Below are 21,391 nucleotides of genomic sequence, written 5' to 3' on the forward strand. Positions count from 1 at the left end.
TTAAAAGAGGCCAAGTTTTAAAAAGGAGATGTTATCAAGCTCCAGACTTTGGCTAGGTCCCTGGGGAAGAGAACTTTCCCTCAGTGCTTCTGTGGGAATCTTAGGCTGGGTGTATTCAATACTGCAAGGCTTCTTGTCCATATATGGTCATCAGTCAGAAATTCTCAGGTGGCAGGTACTGACAGGTCCAGTGCTGGAGTCAGACACCAAGGTTAGAATCCCAGCTCTACCACTAACTAGCTCAATGAGCTTTGCAAACTACTTAACCACTTGAATCCGTTTTCTCACCTGTAACATGGAAAACTGCCTACCTTTGGGGGTTTTTGTGTACATCAACTAACATACTGTAAGAAAAGTGCGTAGAAAATGACAGATATAGGACATATTTGTGTATCTAATTAAGAGGTACATATTTGTTTGCTTTATTGGTTTAGGAAGGCTTTAAGATCCCATTTGCCATTTGTTTGTTCCGTAGGTTCAGCTAAAAGCTTTAAGCACATAAAATTTTTTGGTCAGTTGTAATGTCAACTCTCTGAAACTTAAATGTATGCAAGTTTTGGCTTGTGTTTTTTTTTTTTGCGTTACGCGGGCCTCTCACTGTTGCGGCCTCTCCCGTTGCGGATCACAGGCTCCGGACGCGCAGGCTCAGCGGCCATGGCTCACGGGCCCAGCCGCTCCGCGGCATGTGGGATCTTCCCGGACCGGGGCACGAACCCGTGTCCCCTGCATAGGAAGGCGGACTCTCAACCACTGCGCCACCAGGGAAGCCCTGTATGCGAGTTTTGAAACAAGATCCAAATGCAGTACTGCTTCTAAAATTAAGCTATCCCTAGAATGATCCTTCCGCAGAATCCCGAAATAACTAAGTGGCTCTACCCCTAGATTCTGGCAACTGACACAAAACTAGGTGGACGTTTCCCTTTTTTTTTTTTTTTTTTTCTGTCTTAGTCCAGCTGACTCCCCTATCCGCTCCCAGGGAGAATCGAAGATGTTTGTGCAGATAAAGGTTCAGCTCTAAGGTAATGGCCTCTTACCCAGGCTTTCTTAAAGCTGGAATATAGTCAGCAGAACAATGTAGCAGGAGTTCCTCATGTGTTCTCAAACGACTTATACAGCTTGCAGAATCCTCGTTGGCCACTGGGCCACCCGGCAGCGACCGCACAACTTCCACACACCTCGGCTTCATCCAACCTTGTACCCTTGGTACCCATACAAACAGCCCGGCCCCCGGAAAATGACCAATCAGAGAGTGGGAAGTGAGCCGGATGGGGCGGGCCCATCTTGGAGCTGTCCACGAATCACCAACCTCAGACAGCGGGGGCGGAAGCGGAAGCCCTGGTTTGGCCTTGGTTCCGCCTTGAGGGACTGGCCCGTGGGAACCAGTGAAGAAATTCTGGGGCCGGTGGGTTTAAGTTTTCATCTCTTATAACCGGAATCGGCCGAGCAGACGCCTGCGAGCGCGGTAGGGAGGGAACTTCACCGCCCAAGAAAAGAGCGAGCGGGCAGGCAGCCGCGGGGCAGAACCGAACTGATTGCAGGGTCTCTACAGGCCGGTCCGGCTCGGCGCCGCTCCCCTCGAGGCCATGCTGCAGGCGGAGCTCCGGGCGATTCCTAGGTGAGGGCAGCGGCTCTGCCGGGGATTCCACCGCGGAAGAACTGGGTAGATGCAAGGTGGGGAAGAAAGAATGCTGCCCGCACTGCTGCCCGGTAGCACCCTGAGCCGCCGCGTTTGTGGCAACAGCAGCAGTAGCAGCAACAGAAAGCACAGCGTGGGCCGAGGAGGCGGTTCCAGCTGCTGGTGAAGTCGCCCCACGGCTGTTTTTCCGTAGTATGCGAGTCGACAGAACAGCCAAAGAACAGGGCTCCCCATTACCATCTCCTTTGAGCTCTTTTCCCTTGCTACTCGGAGCTGATTTATGCGGAAACATGCCTTGCACTTGTACCTGGAGGAACTGGAGACAGTGGATTCGACCTTTAGCGGTGGTCATTTATCTGGTGTCCATAGTGGTTGCGGTTCCCCTGTGCGTGTGGGAATTACAGAAACTGGAGGTAAGAGGGTCCCGCACCATCCGCCTCTACCCTTTCTTCTACCGTCTTGCCCAGCTAAGGTAGCCTATTTTTATCCCGGATGCTCCAGACTTGATATCCTGAAAACCATGTCCTGTAATGAACACGTGACATAACCTGTCTGGTTTCTGGTTGTTCACGGTTTTTCAAACCATGCTACTAGTGAAGGTAGGACCGAGAAAATAAAATATATTAAGATACCTGCTTCGGAGAGCGCTGTTTTGCAAACATTCATCAATACCCTAAAAGTAAGGTAACTTTACTTCTGAAATCTGATCTGTTTAAATATTAAAACTTAACCAGATCTACTTTAAAGACCAGGTGTTGAATTTTATTAGCATTTAACTAGCTTCCTGAATTAAAGGATTCGAATTGGTTTAACTTTTTTACTTTAGAAATTAACTCTTAACAAAGGTTTTGAAAAAAGTCCCTTGTATATTTTTTGATGTCATATTCTTATTATGACATCAGTAAAGTACTATAAGCTGAAAGACCCCAAGGTAAATATTTAACTAAGTACTTTATAAAAATTGTAATGAACTTTTAAGTTTGAAGTTCATAAAATCCAGGGAAGTATTTTTACTTGGAAACAACGATTTCACAAGAGTTATGACAAGACCATGGCTATTTTAGGCCTTTTGTGTGGAAACGATCTTTATGTAATTAATTGAAATGCATTTAATATATGTTTGTTTTCTGTATGTTCACTCAATTGTTTTTGTTGACTTTTCTAAACTAGCATATCCATATAGTTATTCTTAATATTACTATAATATTACACTACATTAAGTATTTCTAGTTTGTTAGATATTTAGGTTACTTCCATAATTTGTCTACCAGAATTCAAATATAGACATCTTAATACAAATAGGGATTTCTTACTTTGGAGTATTTCTTACTTTGAAATATAAGAACTATTTTAAAGGTTAATACTATGTATAATATAAACCTAATTTAAGACTTCTCTTAGTTGTTGGTGTCAATGACAAAAAATTAAGAAAGAGATGGAAAATTTTATTCAAGCCAAACTGAGGATTTTAGCGCCGGAGACAGTCTCTCAGAGAGCTCTGAGGACTGTTCTGAAGAGATAAAGGGGGAAGCCAGTATACACGTGATTTTGGCAAAGGGGGTATGTGCAATCAAGCGCACATCTCTGTAGAAGGTCACAGGTCACGAGGAACAGACATCTAAGTTAATGGTTTTAGTGCTTTTCTAAGTATGGGAAGATGCAAGAATCTAGGTTCATAAAAAATTTCTCCTGAAAATATCTATCTGAAGACAAGTTTTCCTAGAGCACAGAGTGCCTCATCCTGATCTTGCCCCAACACACACCCCGAATTCCTTTCAGGGTGTATTATTCCTTTCAGGGTGTATAGCCTCAGTGGCTAGTGATTTGATTGTTGTAGAACTGGATGGTGGGCAGCAGTCTTTATTTTACAGTCCCTTCCTTTTCGGTCTTAATTTCAGCCAATTTGGGAGGCATTTCAACCAGTTTGTCCCATGTGGCTAGAAATGCTCATTCCCAGGTCAGGTGAGGATTTTGTTGATAGGCCACTCAATGTGCTATTACTGGACGAGGCTCTGTTAACAATAACCAGAAGCCTCTGGGCCACCTGTCTTACTAGTCTGTTACTGTCCAGGAAACGGTTCCCTCTTGTTGTTCCCTCTAACTATATAGAAGAAGTTACACGATTACGGTTATGGATCTTACAGAACTATATATTTGGTCAGTTGTTTCAAGTGGTCTAATCATCATTAATTTTATCTGAGTCTCAGTCACACATTTGGTAATGCAAGAAACAATAATCTTGTAAAACAGGCAGAATACAAGTAATTTAGCTAGTAACATTAATAACGTCATAAGTAAGTATTAAGCTACGAACTTCGTTAGGTGTGGCCCAGTATCTCCCCAGGTCGTCTGACCAGTCTGTTCTGCACCAATCGCTGTCTTTAAGGGGAATGATATATTGGCATTGCACAAAAAGCTCACCAGAGATGTCTGCACTGACAAGGCTAGTGGTGGGTCACCGTGACACCTTTCAGAATTGAAAAAGGAAAGTTATCTTCTAAGGAATTATATGGCTGGTACCAGAAGGAGAAAAAGTGATAGCTATGGTTGAGCAGGTATTTCTGCCATTGAGGAGGTCTGGTTAATGCATAATGCGGATGCGTGATGCACCTAGAGGGGAGGGTGGAGGCCAAAGGGCAGAGAAAAAGTTCTATTTGTAAACATTTCTTGTCTTGCCTTAAAATGTAAATTTTTATTTCATCACTGATGTCAACTGTACTTTTTCAGTACGGGCTTTTAAGAACAATTTTAATCTGCAATCTCGACTGCTAACATCCTGAGCCAAATTCTCATCGTGTATCCCCTGGACTATTCTGAACATACCAGCCAGAGTATCCAGTTAAAACATAAGTCACATTATGTGTGTCTTCTGAAAGTTTTCCAGTTACTCCTAGTCCTGGATTAAAAGCCAGTATTCCTGACTATGGCATTGGAGCCCAACATGATCTGATACCACCCCTGACTCTCTCTCCTCAGTTCCTGGCCTCCTCCACACTTGCTTTGCTCAAATGCAGGGCGGGCTCCCCTCCTTAGGGCTTTGCATGTCTTAATATGCCTTTCTCCAGATGGTATTCTCATTCCTTTGTGTCCTTCAGGTTTTTACTTCAATGTCACCCAGCTACCCAGTTTAAAAATCGCAAGCTTCACTTCCTCAACTCTTCATATCCTCTTCCCTTCTTTATGTTTTTTAGGACTCACCACCATCTAACAGGATACATTTTTTATCTTGTTTTCTCCTTCTTCCTAAATATCAGATACTTAATAAATGATTATTTGAGTCCCAGTGATAAATCAGGCTGGTATTCTGTATGGTTAGAGAGAGAAACATGGCACCTACTTTCATGGAACTTGGTGGTGGAGACAAACACAACCAGCAAAAACAAATCAATAAAATAAAATTATGTAAAATGCTTTGAGGAAACTAAAAAAGATCTAAAAAGCGAACAAGCAGGGCAACATTATTATATATCTTCAAAAGACAACTCTACCAGCCTATGGAAAATTAAGTGGAAGTGGAAGAAGTTAGAAAGTTCTTTAAGGTAGCTCAGAGGTAGTGGGTGCCTGGGATACGATGGCTTATGGCCCAAGTCAGAATAGCAGAAACAGAGATGGAAAAGTGAATTTTAAGTATCATTGGAATTGAAGAAACAGGGCTTGACACTGGATTGGATTGGGGAAGAGAGGCAGTGAGAGAAAGGGGGAAATCAAAAACCACTCTGAGTTTTATGTCTTGAACAACAAGGTAAATGGTGATGCCAGTTACCAAGATGGAAACTCGATAGATAAGGACAGGTTTGAAAGCATTTGAGTTCTGTTTGGGACACTTAATTCAGGGTATATGAGAGACATTCCATTCACATGAGCACGTCAGATATGCTGTTGGAAATGCAAGTCTAGAGCTCAGAAATGTTTGAGCTGCAGATATAAATATGAGTTGTCAGGACAGAGATGGTGCTGAAAGCCATAAAAATGGATGAGATTATAAAGGGCAAGAAGAAGAAGAAAAAGCAGAGGATGTGGCACCAACATCTATAGGTCACAGGGAAGAATAGGAACTTTAAAAAGCAGCAGCAGCCAGTGGGGAAGTAGGATGCCAGGAGAGGGGTGTCGTGGAAGCCAGAACAGAAGGACAAAGTAGTGAACAGTTTGCTGCTGAGCCATCCATTGGAGGGTCATTTGTGATCCTTGTCATGGTTTCTATGGAGGTATCAGGGCCGAAACTAAAGGGAGTTGTTTGAAGAATAAATGTGGAGTGAAGAAGTGGTATTAGAATATGAAGACAGGGACTTGCCTGGTGGCGCAGTGGTTAAGAATCCACCTGCCAATGCAGGGGACACGGGTTCCAGCCCTGGTCCGGGAAGATCCCACATGCCGCAGAGCAACTAAGCCCGTGCACCACAGCTACTGAACCCACGTGCCACAACTGAAGCCCACGCACCTAGAGCCCATGCTCCGCAGCAAGAGAAGCCACCACAATGAGAAGCCCGCGCACTGCAACGAAGAATAGCCCTTGCTCGCCACAACTAGAGAAAGCATGCATGCAGCGACGGAGACCCAGTGCGGCCAAAAATTAATTAATTAATTATTTTTAAAAATATGAAGACAAGTTTTTGTTCATTTTGTTTGTTTTGAGTATTTTTTGACTCAGGAGAATGAGTGGCACGGTAGATAGAAGTGTGGGTTAAGGGAGGGTCCCCCACCCCACCCCACCCCACCCAACCATTGTGTTTTGTTGTTAAGGTGTTAGAGACACTAACCACGGCATGTCCCTAAGATAAGGTATAATTTTCTTTAATCTTCTTAAAAGTTTTGAAGCATGGGAATTATCCCCGTTTTACAGATGTGAAAACTGAGACGGGTAAGTGGCTAAAGTGACACTATGCTAAGTACTTAATATACAATCATTCTCATTATTCACTGGATGAGTTCATGCCTCTAAAATGCATAACACTGTGCCTGGCACATAATAGGTGCTCAGTAAGCCTGAATTATCACTATTGTTTTTAAAATATCATCACTATTGTTGCAATGGGGCAACAGTTCTGTTCTCGTGGGATAGCATTTTCGGATAGCATTTTCATTGGGATTAGCTTCACAGCTGAACACCTAAAGCAAAGTTATAATGCATCTGATCGAGCACTAGAAAAAGTAATTGACATGTTTAAGGACAGTTTCGTATGAAAAATACTTTTAAACATTAGAATCACAATGCTCACCCTGTGAGAAGTCAGTGGGAACTAAGGTTGTAGAAAACTGGAGGTTCGGCTAGCCCATCCCATGCCCATGGGGCATATACTCATGACTGGAGTGGCCAGGTGACCATCTGCACTACTTAAACCATCTCTCTCATTCTCTTACTTGGTTGAGCATGTATAAGTGAGGTCATGTAAGTTAAATGCACACGTAAGGGACTTCCCTGGTGGTCCAGTTGTTAAGATGTCACCTTCCAATGCAGGGGGTGCAGGTTTGATCCCTGGTTGGGGAGCTAAGATCCCACATGCCTCGGGGCCAAGAAAACAAAACATAAAACAGAAGCAGTATTGTAACAAACTCAATAAAGACTTTAAAAATGGTCCACATCAAAAAAATCTTAAAAAAGTAAAAATAAAAAAATAAATGCACACATGATGTCACGCTGCTCTGCATTCGTTTCACCCTGCCCTGCTGGTCCTATGTTCCAAGTAGCTACTCTGTGGAAGTGCTCCCTTCTTGCCCTCAGGACAAGTGGGCCCAGAAAGCACTCTCCTATTTCTCTTTAACTCTGCTCTGAAAGCCTTTGGCTGAGTGAGTTAACTCACTCCTGGAGGCTGGTCTTTAATGGTTTCTTTCTTTCCTCTCTGCTTTCTTCAAGTTACCTTAGGAAAAAAAATCTACGCTACTTATCTCTTCCTTGTTTTGTGAGCCCAAAAAACCCTACTCATGGCTGATAAGTTTAACATTAATCGTATCCTTCTATCAGTGTGTCTCAAATGTGAATAATTTATTTAGAGATAAATGTAAATTAAAATAAATGTAATAATCATATAAATAATTTGTACAGATACCTAGAGTTGACTTATTATAATGTCACCTAAATATATACACACATAAAATAGGTTCAGTTTCTTATGCACACAGCTTTTTAAATAGCTTAAAAATCAAAACAATTATAAGACCAGTGATTCAAATTAGTGGCATTAATGTGGACAGGTGATGTTTTTCTGAAACTGATTCATCACTTGCAATGTAAAACTGGTACTAACTCTAAGATGCAAGATTTTTAAAATTTGGAATCACTATAGTGAAATGACTCAATTCTCCAGTCGCTTTTTTTGTTTGTTTTGTTTTGTTTAACGTTTTTATTGGAGTATAATTGCTTTACAATGGTGTGTTAGTTTCTGCTTTATAACAAAGTGAATCAGTTATACATATACATATATCCCCATATCTCTTCCCTCTTGTGTCTCCCTCCCTCCCACCCTCTCTATCCCACCCCTCTAGGCACTTGTTTTATGATCATTTGAAAAAGAACTTTCTTCCTTATAGCACACGGAGGACACTTGACCATCATTAGGCACGAGCACATAATTTTTCTCTCAACTCTACCACCAAGTTCTACCTTTTGGCACTAAGGCAATCATAAAAACAAATGTGGGCATTAAAAGTACTTGGCACTGCTGTTCTTAGTGATCACCTTATAATGAAGATCTAGAATATATTATTATTAAGTCATCATTAAAATGAGTACTGAATTTTAAATGAAACTGAGCCAAGGAAAAATCTCTGGAAAATTATTGTTCAGACGTTCTTTTCAGAATCTTCACCTCTGCGTATTTGCTTTTGACTTGCTGCTTTGATTAATCTCCAGCATTCAGCAAGACTTTTATTTGCTTTTCAAGTTTTCCATACAGTTGAATATAGAAATTCATTGTTGTAAAAATACAATTTGTTCTCTATACTTTTGTTATCTACTTCTTTAATCTTTGACCCTTTATGAAAAAAAGTCTTGTTCAAAACAGCAAAAACTACAAGTTGTGGACTTAAGTTCCTTTTCCATTAACCGTTCAAACTCCTCAAGTACTAAAAATAAATGCCCACCTTTTTTGCTTTTAAAAGTTAGCATTTGCATTTTTTTTTAATTAAAATGATTCACATTCTTCAAGGCAGGAGTACAAGTTAGCATAAAATTCATTCCCAAGGGCCCCTCAGATAGAACAGAGTTTCAGCTAAATTTGTTTTTAACCAGAAAGCGAGTGGATTACTTCAACTCTGTGTTAGGATGAGGTAATTCAAAGTATATTTTTAGAAATTGAGATTTTAGAGGTTAAAGTGTTGATCAGATATTGACCTAAGAAAGAAATTAGGGACTTCCCTGGTGACGCAGTGGTTAAGACTCCACCTGCCAATGCAGGGGACATGGGTTCAAGCCCTGGTCCGGGAAGATCCCACGTGCTGCGGAGCAACTATGCCCGTGCGCCACAACTACTGAGTCTGCGCTCTAGAGCCCGTGAGCCACAACTACCGAGCCTGCGCATCACATCTGAAGCCCACGTGCCTGGAGCCCGTGCTCCACAACAAGAGAAGCCACTGCAATGAGAAGCCCAGGCACCACAACGAAGAGTAGCCCTCGCTCTCCGCAACTAGAGAAAGCCTTCACGCAGCAACGAAGACCCAACTCAGCCCAAAAAAAAGAAAAAAGAAATTTGATCTTTTGAAAATGTAATGTCCTGAGTTGATAATGTTGTATATAAGAGGGGCAGCCTATATTGGCATGGGTCCCTTGGACAGGAGTTGTGGCAGTGCTTAGCAAATGGGAGGATCAAAAGACATGATGCATGTAAAGAACTCAGCAAAGTTATCAGGCAAATAGTCAGCAATCAGTAAGTGTTTTACTAACATGTTGGGTAACAGTAAAATTTGCAGAAAACATTGATTTGCAGATTTTTATCCAGACATAAAAGAAGAGAAATAAACCAGAAGAAAATTTTTAGATTTGACTTGCAGAAAATTTTAAAACTTGTACATCCTCAATCACAATAATCAAATATAAAAGGCAAATAACAAGTTGGGGGAAATGACATGATGTTAATATTCTTAATGCATACAGGGCTGTTACAAAAGGCCACGTGAGGAAAACTCCACCCCCTCCTTCCACAAAAGCATAAATGGGCTGTTTATTGAAGAAGTAATAAAAATAGCCACTAGTCATTTGGAAAATATTGAGCCTCAATAATAAATAAATAAAAAGTTTTAAATACAAATATTTTATTTAGCTCTTTAGTTTTAATATCAGAGAATTTATACTAACATATTCTTTGCTGATTAAGGTTGGAATACACACCAAGGCTTGGTTTATTGCTGGAATCTTTTTGCTGTTGACTATACCTATCTCGCTTTGGGTGATATTGCAGCATTTAGTGCATTATACACAACCTGAACTACAGAAACCAATAATAAGGTAAATCTCTATATGTTTTGATTCTACTAGTGTTGTGTTGGCTTATCTCATAAATATGATGTAAACTGTTTTAAATTTATGTTTTGCTTTCCAAATAGGATTCTTTGGATGGTACCCATATACAGTTTAGATAGTGTAAGTATGCTTCATTTTATCTCATTAACTAAGAACTTGTTTGATGATGCGAACTGTAATTAAGGTAATAAAAGTAATATTATTTGGCAATAAGGAGTTAGGTTAATACGTGAAAAGTTTCATTTGTTTTTAATATTAATAGAGAAGATAAAGTATAACCATAGAAAAGGCAGATGTTTTGAAATTTCAGATTAGTAGCTCTTAGTCCTTTAAATAATGTAATACTTAAATTACATTATCCTTTTTATTTATTATAATATTTATTTGGACCAAAACAGAAATCTTCCCCAGTGGATTCTAATACATGCACTTGTTACAGATAACTGCCTTAATTTGATTAAATATAAAGAAAATGTCTTTAACATCATTTTCTATGATCGTGTCAAGAAGTTTCAGATTATATTTAAGAACTCAAGTACATAATTTAACTTCTCTCTTCATATTCATTATTTACCCCCAACACAAATGTTTTTGTTTACCAATATCCAACATGTTTATTGCTTTTAAAAATTCATTTCACAGATTGGTAGCCCTTGTAATGATAAAATTTAGAAAGTTTGATCTAATTATGTGAGTACCATGAATTGGAGTGGTAATTCATTTTATCGTAGTTGCAACTGTTTTTAACATCTGTGCTTCTTCATAGTGGATAGCATTGAAATATCCCAGCATTGCAATATATGTGGATACCTGCAGAGAATGTTATGAAGCTTATGTCATTTACAACTTTATGGGATTCCTTACCAATTACCTAACTAACCGGTATCCAAATCTGGTATTAATCCTTGAAGCCAAAGATCAGCAGAAACATTTCCCTCCTTTGTGTTGCTGTCCACCATGGACTATGGGAGAGTAAGTATGTTTGGTTTTAATTCTTTTATGTTTGGTTTTATTTAAGCGGGTTTAACTATCATTTATCTGCAAAGTAGTGTGTTAAGTACTATATGCAGGACAAAAAGTATAAGACAGAGTCCGTACCCTCATGTAGTTCATAGTCAAGTGTGAAGACTAAGAAAACACATTTTTATAACCCACACATATAAGGTAGTTTCTTTTACATTACTCACCCTAAATAGAAAATTTTAAATGTTGTGCGGAAAAAACCTTAGAAATCATTTAATCAACATCCTCTTACAGTTGGGAACCAGGGTCTGCAGATATTAACTTACCCAAGTCACACGGTGAATTAATGGCAAAATCAGGTCTAAAACTCAAGGAGAAGGTAGTCTAGGTGGGGAAACAGCATTTGATATGAAATTAGAGCAACAAATAGCAATGTTTTTTTAGTAATATGTAAGTTGGCCTTATTATACATTCATGTAGGACAGTAAAGGAAAATAAAGCCTAAAAGGTTAAGTTGAAACTAAGATTGCATTTACTCTATGAATTTATTTTTCGGCAGGAAACATTTGAAGCCAGCATTTTAGCGAAGTTAATTTTACAATACTATACAGGATGCGTTAGGGGGAGAAGAGTCCAGAAGGGGAAATAAATTAGGAGGTTATTATAGTAGTTCATTTGTGAGATAAGCTGAAGAGGAGTGTGAAATTGGAATAGAAAGGGGAGACAATAAGTGAATGCAACTGGAGAATCAACAGGACTTGATCACTGATAGAAGGGGATGTAGGTGGAAGTTGCAAGCCAGTGTAACTGGAATGACTTGGAGGAATCAGTGTAGATATATGGCCTAGGGTTAGCTACATTGCCTTCCATGCAGTACAGAACCATTTCTACAACATCAGCACTAAATGGAGCACCTAGTGTGTGCTAGTATATAGATATAATACATATAACAGATGTAGAACTTAATGGAACTTACAGCTTGGGTAGGAATTAAATGAAGACACAAATATATAGTTACTTATTGCAGGAAATGCTATGAAGGAAAAAGAACAGGAGTGTATGAAAGAGGATAGTAAGGAAAAAGTAACATAGGTTGGGGATCGGGGAGAGATATTGTGCTCAACTCCAAATAAAACAAGAACAAATAGGGATTTGTAGCCAAAGAGATTGGGGTGGTCACTGGATGGAAAATTACTAAGGAGACATCAAGGGTAGGGGGATTCTCTCTAAACTGGCCTGACAAGAATCTTACTTACTAAAGGCAGGCCAAGTAAACATCAAGAGTGAGGGATGAGGAGCTTGATCGCATATCCAGGGTAGTCAGATACTGGGGCTGGGGTGGGGGTGGGGTGTGCTGGTGATGGGTGTCTTAGCAGGATTTTTTGCTCAGACTGACTTCACAGGCCAAGGACAGGGCCTAAGGATGATGCCTAGTTGAAAAGAAGGCTCAGAGGAGCACTGTCTAAAGTTTGATCAAGGAGAGCGATTGTCTTTGTCAAGTGAGAAGCCATTATAGGATGTTAAGCAGAGGTCTGGTATCCAAGATTACTTGTACTCTTTGTAGACTAAACTGGACGTGGGCATAGATGCAAGAGATTGCAGTGGTCCAGTAAATATGATGATGATGGTGGTGGTGGCAGCGGCAGCTTGGCTTTGAGCAGGACTCTTCTGTTAATACAGAACCTGAGATGAGGCTCTAGCTGCCTCTTCAGACTGGCTCATCACAGTTAGCAGGTGGTCAACCCAAAAGCTTTTTCAAATGATGCTGTAGGTCAAAATTTCCCTTTTCTGTGCTTGTGCAATTGATTTATTCCTAAGTACACAAGCAATTACATTTATTCCTGTTAAGACTCTGTGTTGGTTTCATTTTTTTCCCTGAGACTCTTAGGTTCTGACAGCTGCTACCTGAATAATACCAGCAGTGCATCCATAACTGTAACCCACGTTTTCTTTCCTTTGAAGACATTTAAGCATTTACCAAATCCATGCCGTTTAGGGGTATGGTTTTAGTAATATAAAACTTCTCATTCTCTTGTATATAAGTACATTTTAGGTTACCAGTCTCCTTCTATTAGATAACTGGTGTTATATATATGATCATTACTCAGAATATTGCTCTTGAGGATAATTCAGTATAATGCTTTGGTTTTAAGATGCAAATGCCACGGCAAGTTTCTAGTCCTTAGCTGTTAAAATTAAGTCTGCTTTTTGTACTCTGATTTCTGTGACCTAAGCAGTGAGCACAATGAGTTTTCTTTTAATGAATGTTAGATTTTATGTATGTTAGTTTGTGAGAGGAGGGGAACGTTTTACCTAGTGATTTAATACTGTTATGAAACAAATGTTTTCATGAGACAGTACTAACTCTTACTATGTGTTTCCTTCCTCCCTCTTGTTTCTAAAATTTGGATCACAGCCTACTAAATTATATTTGACACAATTTGAAAAAATATGCCCTAGGGTATGTACCTTGGAGTGGATATGCTAGGTCTTTAGGTTTTGTGCAACTTTGTGATGAATTGATTGCTGAAGCGGCAGTACGAAATTACTCTCCCATTAATAGGAGAAAAGATTGCTAATTGAACCACACCCTCACTTATATTTAGAATTACCGGGACTTCTTTATGTTTACCTGTCAAGAGGGTGTAAAGGATTTCCCTGATTAGTAGTGAGGTTGAGCAACTTTTCATATGTTTATTAGCCATTTGTGTTTCCTTTCTGAGGGATGATTGTTTCTGTTTCTCATTTTTTAATGGGTTGTCTGTACAGGATCTTGATATGTTTAGATACTAATTCTTTATTTAATGCATGTTAAAAATATCTTTTTCTAGTTTTGGGCCTGCTTTGGCACTTTTACTATATCTTTTGATAAATGAAAGTTGTGAATTTTTATATTGTTGAATTTGTCAATCTTATTTTATAGTTAAGTACTCTGCTTCTTGTTCAAAAAATTCTTCCTGACCCCAGGATTATAAAAACATTCTCCTATGCTTTTCTTCTAAACATTTCATATTTTTTCCATTAAAGCTTATAACAGGGACTTCCTTGATGGTCCAGTGGCTAAGACTCCACGCTTCCACTGCAGGGGGTGCGGGTTCGATCCCTGGTTGGGGAACTAAGATCCCGCGTGCCATGCAACACGACCAAAAAAAAAAAAGACTTATAAACACATATAGATTTTTTTTCATATGTTGTGTGAGGTAGGAATGCAGTTTCATTTTATTCCATTGGCTTCCTGACCTAGCACCATTCTCTCTCCTACCTCACTGGTCTGTGTTGCCATCTCTGCCATATCTATTTGTGATCTTCGTTTTTTCTGTTTTATTGGTTAACTTCTCTATCCCCGGACCAATTCCATACATTAACTACTATAGTTTATTAATAAGACTTAAAATAGAAGGGCAGGTGCCCCACCCCTATTATCTTGGCTATTCTTGGGTCAATGCTCTTACATATAAATTTTGGAATCAGCTCGTCAGGTTGTTTGAAAAGCCCTATTGGAGTTTTTTGATTGGAAGTGAATGCAATCTTCAGTTTATTGACATTTTTATGGTTTTGAGTCTTCTTATCTATGAATATTGTCTACTCTCTACTTATTTAGCTCTGCATTTATCTTTTAATTAAGTATAGTTTTCTCATAAAAGTCTTGTAAATCTTTTGTTGACCTTATAAACATCTTATATTTTATTGCTATTATAAATGGCATCTTTTTAAAAAACTAGTTTAATTGCTGCCAGTGTGTAGAAAGGCAGTTGATTTTTGCATATTGAGCCTATATCCAAAAATCTTGTTAAATCTTCTTATTCTGTAGATTTTAATAAGTTCTCTGTAGCCAGTCATCTTCAAAAGAAGGATTTGTTTGCTTTCTAGTCTTCATACCACACATTTCTCTTTCTTCTCACTGTGCTGATGAGTACCTCTAGACTTTCTTGTATCATTCCTGGTTTTAAAGGGAATTCTTATAAAATTTCACATTCGGATTTAATGTTTCTAAAGGTGTTTTGTAGGCATCCTTTATTAGGTTAAAAAGCTCCTTTTTACCCCTAGTTTGTTAAGAGTTCTTAATCATGAATAAGTATTGAATTTCATCAAATGCTTTTTCTATACCTATTGAGACAGTCATAATTTTTTGCTTTTAACCTGTTAATATAGTGAATTAGATTAATGGCTTTTCTAATGTTAAAATCCCCTTGGTTTTCGAAGATAAATTTTAAGTGGTTATGATTTATCATCAGCTTTTCTACATCATAAGCTTTATAGAATTTTTACACCTCTGTTCATGAGAAAGATTGGGTTATGATTTTCCTTTCTTATACTGGCCCTGTCTGGTTTTCACATCCAAGTTTTGCTGCCTGAATAGGTGTTATTGCCTCTTATTTATATATCACAGAAAGAGATTATATACTATACCTTGAAAGATTAGTTCTGGACTGTTCTTTGTGGGAGGACAGTTATAGAACTATTTAGGCTTCCCATTGTTTCTGGAATAAATTTTTTTTTAACTATAGCATTTAGGAATTAAGCAGAATAGACAAAGTTTTAAAATGTATAGGTAGGGGAGTTCCCTGGTGGCACAGTGGTTAAGAATTCTCCTACCAATGCAGGGGACACGGGTTTGATCCCTTGTCCGGGAAGATCCCACATGCCACAGAGCAACTAAGCTCGTGCGCCACAACTACTGAACCTGCGCTCTAGAGCCCATGCGCCACAACTGTTGAGCCCACGCACCACAACTACTGAAGCCCACGCACTCTAAGGCCCGCGTGCCGCAACTACTGAGATTGTGTGCTGCAACTACTGAAGCCTGTGCACCTAGAGCCCGTGCTCCGCAACAAGAGAAGCCACCACAATGAGAAGCCTGCCTACTACAATGGAGAGTAGCCCCTGCTCACTGCAACTAGAGAAAGCCCATGCACAGCAAAAAGACCCAACACAGCCAAAAAAATGTATAGGTAGGGACTTCCCTGGTGGTCCATTGGTTATGACTCCATGCTTCCACTGCGGGACGCAGGTTTGATCTCTGGTTGGGGAGCTAAGATCCCATGTGCCACATGGCACGGCCAAAAAAATAAAAATAAAAATAAAATAAAATGTATAAGCATATTTTAGTTTATATCTTAATCTCTTTTGAATCTGTCATTATGACTCCTTTTCCCTTTCTAATCTTACTAGTATCTCTGTTTTTTCCTTGAACAATCTTGCTGGAATTTTGCCTATTTTTAACTAGTCTTTTTAAGAACTGACTCTTGGTTTTGTTGATTCTCTGTATGTTTGTTTTCTATTTCATTCATTTATACTCTATTTTTACTTCATTTCTCCCATTTCCTTTGGTTTACTCTGTTCTTATTCTAACATGAGTCTTAGCTCATTAATTTCTAGCCTTTCTTCTTTTTTAATGCTGCATTTAAAACTATACAATTCCATTCATGTTCTGCATTCACTGAATCCGTTTTTGTTGGGGTATAATTGACATGCAACATTATATTAGTTTTAGTTGTCCAACATAACTATTCAATATTTGTATATACAATAAATGAAATGACAACCACAATAAGTCTATTTAACATCTATCGCCCCATGAATCCGTTTTCATATTTAACATTTTCATCATCATCCAGTTTAAGGTTTTCAAATTTCTGTTTGGATTTTTTCTTTACTCAAGTTATTTTGAAGTATTTTAAAATTTCCAAATATGAGTATTTTTTTTTTCATTTTATGTATTTGCATTGTAGTCAGAGATTGTATGAGACAGTCTCTGAACTTAGTTAAGATTTGTTTCATGCCCTCTGGTACATGATCAGTTTTTATAATGGTTCTCTGTGTGCTTGAAGAGAATGTGTATACTGTATTAGTGAGTGGCTGTGTAGTGTTTATGTTCATGAGGTCAGTCTTGTTTAATTAGGTTATTCAGTTTGTCTACATTTCTGTTGATTTGGGCTACTTGTTCTATCAGTTACTGAAAGAGACGTTGAAAATCTGCCACTGATAATTTGTCAATTTCTTTGTGTACTTCTGTCAGTTTTTGCTTTGTGTTTAGATACTGTTTCTATTCCAAAAAATCTTTTTTGTCTTAAAGTTACTTTGTCTGATGTTAACAGGTATCCTATCTTTCCTTTGTTTAGTATTTGCCTGGCTTACCTTTCACTATCTTTTACTTTCATCTTTTCTCTGTCCTTAATGTTTTAGGTGTATAACTTTTTTTTTTAAGTTTAGTGTTTTTTTAAATTCTAATCTGATTATACATCACTTATACAAGGTATGCTATTTATATTTTTGTGATTATTGATATATTCATTTATAATTTTTGCCACTTTTTGTTCTGTCTCACTTTTTCTAGTTTCCTTTTTTTATTGATTACACTTTTAAAATAAACTGGCACAGTGGTTAAGAGTCCACCTGCCAATGCAGGGGACACGGGTTTGGGCCCTGGTCTGGGAGGATCCCACATGCTGCGGAGCAACTAAGCCCGTACGCCACAACTACTGAGCCTGTGCTCTAGAGCCCGTGTGCCACAACTACTGAAGCCCGTGTGCCTAGAGCCCGTGCTCCGCAACAAGAGAAGCCATCGCAATTACAAGCCCGTGCACTGCAGCGAAGAGTAGCCCCCGCTCACCGCAACTAGAGAAAGCTCGTGCGCAGCAACAAAAGACCCAACGCAGCCTAAATAAATAAATAATAAAATAAATTTTTTTTTTAATGGAATTTTTTTTTTTTTTTTTTTTTTCCGGTACGCGGGCTTCTCACTGCTGTGGCCTCTCCCATTGCAGAGCACAGGCTCTGGACGCACAGGCGCAGCGGCCATGGCTCACGGGCCCAGCCGCTCTGCGGCATGTGGGATCTTCCCAGACCGGGGCACGAACCCCGTGTCCCCTGCATCGGCAGGTGGACTCTCAACCACTGCGCCACCAGGGAAGCCTGAAATGGAATAATTTTAAATTTACAGAAAAGTTGCAAAGACAAGACAGAGATTTCCTATTACCCTTCATCCAGCTTCCCCTAAAATTAACATCTTTTGTAATCCTGGTACATTTGTCAAAAGTAAGAAATAACATTGGTACAATACTATTAACTGCAGACTGTTCAGATTTCCTCAGTTTTTCCCACTAATGTCCTTTTTCTGTTCCAGGATCCAATCCAGGAATCCAGATTGCATTTAGCCTCTTCTTAAAAATATAAACTTTCATTTAATACTTTGAAAAAGGTATAAGAGGTTTGAGAAGGTCCTTCTAATTATTTAATAAAGGTTTTAATAAATAATTTTAAAGTTTTTCAATCATTTCTGGGATACAAACAAATTTAATAAAAGTAATAGACAAATCTATTTTATACCACCCACATTGAACAAAAGTTAATACATTACAGGTCTGTGATTCCATATTTGCAATTGTTAAAAAATGTATATATATGTATATAAAGCCTTGAAAACCAAAAGTTTTTTCATAGCTTATCTAGTGATAAAACTTTATTTATAATCTTTGACTATTTGTAGTTTTTTTGTTTTTTTTTTTTTTTTGTGGTACGCGGGCCTCTCACTGCTGTGGCCTCTCCCGTTGCGGAGCACAGGCTCCGGACGTGCAGGCTCTGTGGCCGTGGCTCACGGGCCCAGCCACTCCGTGGCATGTGGGATCTCCCCGGACCAGGGCACGAACCCGTGTTCCCTGCATCGGCAGGCGGATTCTCAACCACTGCGCCACCAGGGAAGCCCTATTTGTAGTTTTAATGTGACTATCTTACTGTTTATGGAGTACACTGCAGCTGTATCAATGTTGGGTTACAGGTGCTCTTCCAAATCTCACTGATAGTTGATTACATTATTTTGTTGCTGTTTTTCTTATTCCATTTTCTTTCCCTCACTACTAGTTTGGAAGTTACAGTTTCTATTTCTAGTCTTATTGTGACTATATAAAGCCCTATTCTAATCTTAAAAATTAAATATCAGTTTTTGGATAGAATTTTTTTTTTTTGGTGATTCTTTTATAGATTTAAGTGTAGTGCATCAATTTATTTGTTCCTTACTCCTCTTGCATCGCAGATCTTCTGACTGGGATCATTTCCTTCTTTCTAAAGTATGGCCTTTGGAAGTTCATTTACTGTCAGTGTATAGTGGCAAATTTTCTCAGATATACTTAACCAAAAATATCTTTATTTTTCCCTCATTCTTGAAAGATAGTTTTGCTGGATATAATCCTTTGTTGACAGGAATTTTCTCCAAACATTTTGAAGATTTTGTTCCACCTAATTCTGGCTTCAATTGTTAATGTTAAGCCTCTACTGTTAATCCAGTTGTCATTCCATTATAGGTGACCTATCTCCAACTGCATTTTTTTTGAAGTTTTAAATTTTATTTAATTTTTTCTACAGCAGGTTCTTATTAGTTATCCATTTTATACATATTAGTGTATATATGTCAATCCCAATATCCCAATTCATCATACCACCACCACCCCCACCGGCCACTTTCCCCTCTTGGTGTCCATACGTTGTTCTCTACGTCTGTGTCTCTATTTCTGCCCTGCAAACTGGTTCATCTGTACCATTTTTCTAGGTTCCACATATATGCGTTAATATACGATACTTGTTTTTCTCTTTCTGACTTAACTCACTCTGTATGACAGTCTCTACATCCATCCACGTCTCTACAAATGATCCAATTTCTTTCCTTTTTATGGCTGAGTAATATTCCACTGTATATATGTATCACATCTTCTTTATCCATTCATCTATCGATGGGCATTTAGGTTACTTCCATGTCCTGGCTATTGTAAACAGTGCTGCAGTGAACACTGGAGTGCATGTGTCTTTTTGAATTATGGTTTTCCCTGGGTATATGCCTAGTAGTGGGATTGCTGGGTCATATGGTAATTCTATTTTTAGTTTTTTAAGGAACCTGCACACTGTTCTCCATAGTGGCTGTATCAATTTACATTCCCACCAACAGTGCAAGAGGGTTCCCTTTTCTCCGCACCCTCTCCAGCATTTGTTGTTTGTAGATTTTCTGATGATGCCCATTCAGACTGGTATGAGGTGATACATCACTGTAGTTTTGATTTGCATTTCTCTAATAATTAGTGATGTTGAGCAGCTTTTCATCTGCCTCTTGGCCATCTGTATGTCTCCTTCAGAGAAATGTCTACCTAGGTCTTCTGCCCTTTTTTGATTGGGTTGTTTGTTTTTTTTAATATTAAGCTGCATGAGCTGTTTATATATTTTGGACATTAATCCTTTGTCCATTGATTCATTTGCAAATATTTTCTCCCATTCTGAGGGTTTTCTTTTCGTCTTGTTTATGGTTTCCTTTGCTGTGCAAAAGCTTTTAAGTTTCATTAGGTCCCATTTGTTTATTTTTGTTTCTATTTCCATTACTCTGGAGGTGTCTTGATTACTGTAGCTTTGTAGTATAGTCTGAAGTCCGGGAGCCTGATTCTTCCAGCTCCGTTTTTTTCCCTCAAGACTGCTTTGGCTGTTCGGGATCTTTTGTGTCTCCATACAAACTTTAAGATTTGTTTTTTTCTAGTTCTGTAAAACTGCCATTGGTAATTTGATAGGAATTGCATTGAATCTGTAGATGGCTTTGGGTAGTACAGTCATTTCCACAATATTGATTCTTCCAATCCGAGAACATGGTATATCTCTCCATCTGTTTGTATCATCTTTAATTTCTTTCATCAGTGTCTTATATCTGCATACAGGTCTTTTGTCTCCCTAAGTAGGTTTATTCCTAGGTATTTTATTCTTTTTGTTGCAATGGTGAATGGGAGTGTTTCCTTAATTTCTCTTTCAGATTTTTCATTATTAGTGTATAGGAATGCAAGAGATTTCTGTGCATTTATTTTGTGTCCTGCAACTTTACCAAATTCATTCATTAACTCTAGTGGTTTTCTGGTGACATCTTTAGGATTCTCTATATATAGCATCATGTTATCTGCAAACAGTGACACTTTTACTTCTTCTTTTCCAATTTGTATTTCTTTTCTTTTTCTTCTCTGATTGCCATGGATAGGACTTCCAAAACTATGCTGAATAATAGCGGTGAGAGTGGACATTCTTGTCTTGTTCCTGATCTTAGAGGAAATGCTTTCAGTTTTTCACCATTGAGAATGATGTTTGCTGTGGGTTTGTCATATATGGCCTTTATTATGTTGAGGTAGCTTCCCTCTATGCCTACTTTGTGGAGAGTTTTTATCATAAATGGATGTTGAATTTTGTCAAAAGCTTTTTCTGCATCTATTGAGATGATCATATGGTTTTTATTCTTCAATTTGTTAATATGGTGTATCACATTGATTGATTTGCTTATATTGAAGAATCCTTGCATCTCTGGGATAAATCCCACTTGATCA

General features: G+C 38.7%; 2 protein-coding genes across 3 annotated transcripts in view; one reads left to right on the plus strand and one right to left on the minus strand.

Annotated features, from left to right (window-relative positions):
* The window catches only part of PRMT9 (protein arginine methyltransferase 9), a 147,750-nt gene that overhangs the window by 81,246 nt on the left and 45,113 nt on the right, over positions 1 to 21,391 (minus strand). The window lies entirely within an intron of this gene.
* The window catches only part of TMEM184C (transmembrane protein 184C), a 33,569-nt gene continuing 13,517 nt past the window's right edge, over positions 1,340 to 21,391 (plus strand). The window contains exons 1-4 of the mRNA XM_024126720.3: positions 1,340 to 2,049; positions 9,943 to 10,073; positions 10,172 to 10,208; positions 10,855 to 11,060. Of these exons, the coding sequence (XP_023982488.1) occupies positions 1,831 to 2,049; positions 9,943 to 10,073; positions 10,172 to 10,208; positions 10,855 to 11,060 (593 nt within the window). The 5' untranslated portion in view covers positions 1,340 to 1,830. The remainder of the gene's footprint in view (positions 2,050 to 9,942; positions 10,074 to 10,171; positions 10,209 to 10,854; positions 11,061 to 21,391) is intronic.

The sequence above is a fragment of the Physeter macrocephalus genome, chromosome 7 (genome assembly GCF_002837175.3).
Source record: "Physeter macrocephalus isolate SW-GA chromosome 7, ASM283717v5, whole genome shotgun sequence".
NCBI lineage: Eukaryota > Metazoa > Chordata > Mammalia > Artiodactyla > Physeteridae > Physeter > Physeter macrocephalus.